The 7,505-nt window shown below is 41.2% G+C and overlaps 2 protein-coding genes across 2 annotated transcripts; both read left to right on the top strand.

The window, feature by feature from the left end:
• The first annotated feature begins 3,892 nt into the window (after positions 1 to 3,892).
• Positions 3,893 to 4,411, top strand: LOC130697310 (discoidin domain-containing receptor 2-like). The gene is made up of 2 exons (XM_057520231.2): positions 3,893 to 4,100; positions 4,230 to 4,411. Exons 1-2 carry the CDS (start codon positions 3,941 to 3,943, stop codon positions 4,409 to 4,411), a joined length of 342 nt encoding a protein of 113 aa, XP_057376214.2. The 5' UTR covers positions 3,893 to 3,940.
• A 967-nt stretch (positions 4,412 to 5,378) lies between these two features.
• Positions 5,379 to 6,073, top strand: LOC132088278 (uncharacterized). Its single transcript, XM_059496819.1, has 2 exons — positions 5,379 to 5,724; positions 5,787 to 6,073. The coding sequence occupies exons 1-2, from the start codon at positions 5,488 to 5,490 to the stop codon at positions 5,886 to 5,888; spliced, it is 339 nt and encodes a 112-aa protein (XP_059352802.1). The 5' UTR covers positions 5,379 to 5,487; the 3' UTR covers positions 5,889 to 6,073.
• The last annotated feature ends 1,432 nt before the right edge of the window (positions 6,074 to 7,505 follow it).

Here is a 7,505-nt window from a genome sequence, read left to right as displayed (position 1 = left end):
TTGGATCGCATTTAATTCTATTCAAATATTAGATTGTAGTGCGTTAGTAACGTGAAAACTCGTTATCCCGTAAGTCGATCTATTTTTATTTTCGATCGTTAACAGCATGAAAAAAAGATTTTGGAACTTCCTCTGTCTCTCTCTCTTTTTATCGTCTCCTCTCCCATCTCCTTCTTTTCCCCTCATCGCTTCTGAACAACTCATCGACTGCGCGATGATAAAAAGAGGGTCGACGACATAGACACAATGTAAAAAGAAGGGGAAAAAAGAAAGAAAGAATGGAACACGAAAGCCGCTACGTGATTACATAGACGAGAAGTCACGTCGATGCAACGCTGAGGGTGCGAAGAAAATCTCGATTGACGAAAGAGCTAACAGTTGCCTCTCTTTCGTTTCCCATCGTGTACTTGTTTTTTTTTTCTTTTTTCCACGTAATCTTGATTGTTTATTCCCCCCTTTTATTTCTTTTTTTTTCGGCGAAAAGAAAAGAAGTTAAACATCCTGTTTTGATTTCCAAACGCGGATAAAAGCTGCGGCCGCTACCAAAAGAGTTCTTCTTTTTTACACGTCCATAATTAACTGAATAAAAAGATTGCGCACGGAGGTAGCATCAAGTTTTTGTCCCGTGCTTTTCTTCCACACAAACTTTTGTTTGGTTATCTCATGTATCTGTACTCGGCGCTGGTTTTGAACCATCCACTCCAGACGGCGGGTTAGAATCAGAAGCGGAAAAAAGGATTTCATTAAAGAACGATCATTTTTTGTAGAAACCCATAGTTGATCAGTATCCTCCCGTCTATGTTTACGTTATAACTGCGCCCGTCCGGTCTGAAAAAAAAAACTGTTGTTATTGCGACAATCATCACGGGATACTCTTCTTTTCCAACCCCCCTGTATCTCACTAACATCGCTCGAAAAATGGCTACCAAATGTCGATTGAAATCCTTCTAAAAATCCGACCGATATTATAAAATGAAAACGAAATATTGGGTAGGGAAAAAAAATTCGAGTGTTAAAAAGCTACGAAGCAGGAGGAAATCATTGTTAAACGAAGTCCCGCAGCTCGTGAGAACGAGCTTTCGTGCATTGTCACAGTTGCAACTTACAAATGAAAATCCCCCTACTGTCTATTCTCTTTTTTTTGTGTGTGTGTGTGTGTTGGTCGTCTCTTATTACGCGGCTCTGCCCTGACTGAATCACAACTCAACACACACACAAAAAGATAGAACTTTTTCCAGATAATAGACATGGGTGTGTGTATCCTTTCGACGGCAATCAGTTCTTTGAATTTTTTTTCCCGTTTCTCACCGGCACGAATGCCGCGTTAGTGACTTGACTTTTATTTTATTTTTTCATGAGAAAAATAAAACGTAATCGTCCCATCAGTTAAAAAAAACGAACGCCATCGTCTAACTATCGAATTTTTATTCGGTTAGTTTCCGGTGGTCCGACATGATACACGATCAGAAAAAATCGAGACGTTTCACACGCCAATTTGGGTCTCTTTCGTACACAATGCGTTAATTCGTTTAGACAGCTGATTGTAGGACATTTTGACTTCATCGATCATAACTAACAACGTCATCCTCCATTTTGCCACTTGTTTTTCATCATTGTTTTTATGGATGACTCGGCTGATCGAGTGGGGTTGCCCTTTTGTGCGAGCAACTCATTTTTATCATTCCCTCCTTACATTCGTTAACCATTGCAACACAACTTCAAACAACACTACGGGTCTTCCGCTCCAGAACTGCTTGGCCTCGTTAGTTATTCTGCCATCAAAAAGAAAAAAAAAGGGGGAAATGTGTTTTCAGGTAGCCAACCACATCTCCGTTTAAAGGCCTTTCGATTCTTTTAAAAATCAATTTCTGTATTTTGCGCACGGTTAAACAAAAAATTGAAGAACATATGGGAATGAAAGAAAAAGGTTCAGGAAGCTGGTGGGGCCTGTATGTTTCAAAGCAGGTGGATTGCATGGGTTCCCTTCTTAATCTTTAATGACTCGTCAGGTAGCGACGAGTGCGCAGTCGCCCACATTAACTCAATTATTTCTCTTCTGCCTTCTGTCGCCAAAACACGAAGGTAACAACCCCCAGAAAAGAGAGGAACCCAAATTATTCAGGATGTTTTTTCAATTCTTTTTTAACGAGAAGTCAAAGATAAGAGAAAACAACCGGAAGTTTCAGATAATTTTGTATTGGTGGGGTGTAAAAAGAAGAGGGGTATAAACAACAACTAGAAATCCACGTTGACAAAGCATAAAAACAAACAAACAAAAAAAAAAGGAAATGGTAGGGACAATGTAACGAGGGAGGGGGGGGGATGGAATCAGAAAGAAATTGAGGAAATTGAGAACGAATAGAATCAAACCTCGTCCGGAGCAAATTATGATGGATTCCTATTTTGCCCAGTCGCAAGCCTTACGAAGATCAAATGACCAATTACTATATACTTACCCCAAATCTCACAGTTTCTAATTCGATATAAACAACGAGGGGATTTCTTATTTTCGCCCGTCTCCGCACAGTCACAACATATCCATCACACAAACGTAGCGATTGCTTTAACTAAAGAGAAAATGGGTAAAAAACAAAAGCCCTTTAACGTTATAAGCGAAGTACAATTCTGGCTAATGAATCAAAAGGGAAACAAGTGCTGGGATACAGCGTAACGTCTCGACATGGGGAAAAGGCCAATCAACTCCGAATTCCCAACGCGCAGAGCCGCGCACAGTTGAACGCAGTAGAGTCTTATGCGTGAAAAGGAGCATGCGATGAAGGGGGGATATATCCAGATGTTTTTCAGTATGAGTGGCACGTCATTTCTCCCGTTTTTCTTTAGCCCCACAACACTCTAGAATATTAAGCGGGAAAAACATCTCGGAAAGCCTAGCGGGAAAAAGTTAGCCGTCATCGATCTTTTCAAATTAGAAACATCCCCCAACTCCGAAAGAAAGGCAACACAATCACGTAGGGAAAAATACAGAAAATGTTAACGAAATTCCATTAGATATTTGAATTCGAATAGAACAATCAACTTATTCCCCCCCCCCCGTGTTTATCATTCATCAACCAACTTATCGTTAGATGCATGTCGCAAGATGTCGCCTTGCGGAAAATACGTAAGACATCAACAATTTCAAAAGTTTGTCTTTTGGATTGCGCGCTTGTGATGGCGTCGATTGTTGTAGACGAGATGAAGCTGTAAATGAGAAGGGGGATATTGCCGCCAATCAGCACAACGAGGATTTCTTGTGCAGCTATTTACCGTCGGAACGAGGGTCCGCGATCAATAGTCTCTACAAGCTTGTTTTCTACCTAACAATAACGCGTACACAATAGGATGCGAAGGTTGTACGACGTGCACGGGGATTTCCGACAGCTCATCACCAAGTTTTGATTTTAAATAGGAAAGATTTTGGGGGACGCGTCTTGACGTGGTTTAGCATTTCGTGTATGCAATCAGATTAGTTTTTTCTTTTTGCTAACGTGAATGGCACTTTTCAGAAGAAAAAATGGCGCTATTCACGCTTGTCTATTTGAGAGAAATAAGAAAAATGGTGGTTTGTGAAACAAATCAGTTCGTTCTGTCAGCTATTTGAGGATGTTTTATTGATTTGCCGTTTTTACGGGTGGAGCTCGGCAACGGTCGATAACGAGGCTAGATTTTTATCGCGGCTGGGCGATAGAGTTGCCTTTCAGTGAAAAGTTTTACATCGTTATGTGAGTCGTTATGCGTATACGACCATAGGTGAAGTGAGTTTTGCCACTTTCTTCTTTGAACAGGAACGTGGTGTGATTTTTAAGTGTATTTTGAAAACTGGCGAAACTCTAACGCAAATGTCGCTCCTAGCCGACCGTCCATTCACGGTGTGTAATGTTCGATCTGTTGTGGGTTTTTCTTTCTCCTTTGAAGATCTGAGGGCATTGCCAGCTATCAGATGCCGAAGGGAGATCAGCGAGGAGCCGGTTGGCAATTCTACGATGACTCTTACGACGGCATCTGGGACGGCTCTTTACTGCGCCAGGGACTCGGCCAGTTGACAGACGGCAAACTCGGTGCCGACAATTTCAAAGCCAGTTATTACGACCAAGATCGAGGTAAAGATTTATGCCGAGTATCAGTTTTCTTGTCCCGACATTTCCCGTCATCGTTTTCATGGCCTTTTTTTTTCTCTCTCTTCGTTTTCCTTCTTTTTTTTTGTTCGTTTTATGATCGACCGTTTGAAGGCTGGGTCGGGTGGCGTAACGACTCGCGCAACGGCCAGCCCGTCGAGATCGTTTTCGGGTTCAATACGGTGCGCGATTTCACGTCGCTGAGTATCTTCGCCAATAACCAGTTTACCAAAGATGTCCAGGTAGGGTCGTATTCTTTCCATCAAGCAGTTTGCAACGTTGAAATAAATAACTAATAAATAACAACACCCTTCACCCTCCAGGAGCTAGGATAACTACACACTACACACACACGAAGAAAGAGAGAGAGAGAGAGAGAGAGAGAGAGAGAAACAATCGGCTTTTGATCTAGTTTTAACGTTGTTAGAGCTGTTTCTTTTTATACCGTGTCTTAAAAAAAAATAAAAATTTTTGGCTGTTACTATACTGGATTTTTTTTTTTGGCTCTACGTAACTCCGCTAGATCTTCAAGGCCCCCCTCCAACTGCTGGCCTATCCCGCGTTAGTTTGTAACATTGGAACTCTTTTTTTAAAATGCTGACACACAATAAAGCGGCTTGTCTGTGTGCTCTAGTTCTCCTGCACCGTGCTTGCAGTTATGATAGACGTACACACACACACACACCTTTCGGGCTCTTTCGCCTATAACCGTGAGGACCGTGGACTTCGGAGGTCGATTTAACCCTTTAGCGAAATAGATTGGATTTATGCTCGAAAAATAATATATATTTTTTTTTTGGTAAAACGGATTGCCATAGTATCGTAGTGGTAGTCGTAGTAAAAAAGAAAAAGGAGGAGGAGGGGGGAAACCAAGCCAAACGCTTGACGGTATGACAAGCGGACCAAGCGGTGAGCTTGGATCATTCAGACACAGTCAAACATGATATGGGGCTAACGCATCAGGTTTCTTATGGGTGTTTGTTTTTATTGATTTGCCAACGGAATGCCCTGGGAAGTCGGATGCATTGCTGGATGTGCGGTGGTGGGACGTCGAGTTCGTACCACCTCAGCCGACTTCCCAAGTTCACGTTGTGGGTTTTCCTTTTTGAAATTTTGTTTGGATTATGAAGATGGCCGTTCACTGTGTTCGGGTGACGACCAAGTTCGCACACGAACTCTGTCTAACTCACCCTTTCATTTTTTCGTATCGAATTTTCAGTTTTCGCAGTACGGGAAAAATGGGAACGATCACAACTCATTATTCAAATTTCCATAATTGGCGGTGGACAGACGGTGAAACAGTGGAAAGTGGAGCCTAGCGCCGCGCGTGGCCAGCTTACGGTACCGGTGCCGTTAATTTCCTTCAGTTGACATGACAGGGACTAAACAGCAGCATTCTTGCCGTATGATCGCTGCACAAATAGTAGAGGACCTAAAAAGATGTTTTGACCTAGAGAATGACTTTATTAAAGGTCAGGAGCTACAGCAAATTATAGTTTACTATGCTGAACAAACACTTGAACCTGTTGGTTGGAAAGCTCTGTGGATGTCTGATTCCAATACCAGTTCAAATTTGAAAGCAAAATTTGTGAGTTCTATCTTAGTTGAGGTTTGTTTGAACATCAACATGCCTGTTGTTTCATTAACTCACCTTATGTGTAAACTTTTTAGGTAAACAATGTGGACTATTTTTGTTTTTACCAATCCCTTTTTGTATTAGAAATCGTGTTCGACTTCCAGAAGAAAGAGGAGATCCACTTCTCAGAAAAGTAATGGAGGAAAGGAGAGCCAAAGGTAAAATTCCTACTCGCCTTCTGCAGTTTGTGAAGCAACATCAGGAGAATGTTGAGGCATTAGCAGAGATAAAGAAACCAGAAAGGTTGAGTACAACTTTTGATTTGGATCTTCGGGGAGATGCTGGCATGTCATACATAATTTTGTAAATAACAAATTGTAATTGTGGGTTATATTCAGGCGACAGTTTCGTGATTGGGGATAAAGAAGCATCAGCACTTGATTTGTCAGACCAGTTAAAGACTTACACAATGGAGAAAGTTGGCAAACGGATTTACAGCCGCCAAAAAAGAAGAGGAAAAAAGAATAGAGACTGAAAAGGCATTGGCTTCGTTCTTCATTAGCATGGCAATATAACTCAGTTTTTTTTGTTTCTTCTGTCAATAGGTCAAACTTCTTTTGCGAAAGAGACCGCCAAGGCGGCCTTCAAGAAGAAGAAGAAAAAAAGAAAAAACGGCATCTCCTTCAATCGGTCAGTACATCATTGTCAAAGCATCAGAATGCGTCTCCATCAATTTGAGCCGCTAGTTAGCTCCGTCGTCAACGTCTACCAATACATACACGACGATTTGCCGGCCCGTTGAAGATGCCGCGCCGCCTTACCGCCGTGTGATGCATCCAATTTTTAAACCGTTGCCCGTCCTACATTGTACATCCTTTTTTGCGTTTTTTTTTGTATTTAAACATTTTATTTATGAATTGAAAAACTGGCGGCGAAAGCAACACAGATCCGGCCTTACAATCACCCATTTTGTTGTTGTTGTTGTTGTTGTGGCTGCGTTACTTGTATGCATTATACATTGCGGCATCAAATTACAATCATCGACTAAGCTAAAAAAAGAAAAAAATAAGCAAAAAAAAAAGAAATAAAATAGTGGAGAGAGAGAGAGAAAGACAGAAGGAACAAAATAGAACTCGTTTTGCATATGGCACAAATTTTTATCCAACATTTATACCACATCACGTTGGGGTTATATAGGGCTAAGGGTTATATAGTGGCTGAATGTACCGCGAATAATTCAAAACTTTTTTTTTATTTTTTTCCCCTTCATAGAAAAAAAAAGAAGGCAGCTAGTAAAGTAGATAAACTGCTGTGTAAATGTATGCGTTTATAGATAGAAAAGAGGAGTGGGGAAATCCAAATGGCGCGGCACACACAAATTTGAATACATATTACACTCGTTGGGCTTTAAATTTTATCCGCTTCCCATAGCCACAGTATTTCTGGCATGGCAAACCAGAACTGAGTAAAAAGAAATAGGAAAAAACAAAAACATTTGAAAGGGTAAAATAGACAAGCGGATCGGTAATCGCGTTGATAGGTTGCATGCGTATGCGTCCGTGTAACGCTACAATCTACACGCTCGATCGACAATAACCGGGAAATGGTCATTTTGCCGGCACATTTACATATAAAAGTATAATGCAGTAACCAAATAGACTATTGATTGCAATTCAATCTCCTTTTCGTTCTTATGGGACACGCTTTATGCATCTGATCAACCTGATTAGGCCATGTGTGAGATGGCGTAATTCATACGACCCGTCGGGGTTGACCTATAGTTATCCAGTCTTCATGGGCTTATAAGGGAATGA

Source organism: Daphnia carinata, chromosome 9, assembly GCF_022539665.2.
Source record: "Daphnia carinata strain CSIRO-1 chromosome 9, CSIRO_AGI_Dcar_HiC_V3, whole genome shotgun sequence".
NCBI lineage: Eukaryota > Metazoa > Arthropoda > Branchiopoda > Diplostraca > Daphniidae > Daphnia > Daphnia carinata.
The sequence above is the reverse complement of the archived record's forward strand: the minus strand, read 5'-3'. Positions and strand labels throughout refer to the sequence as shown.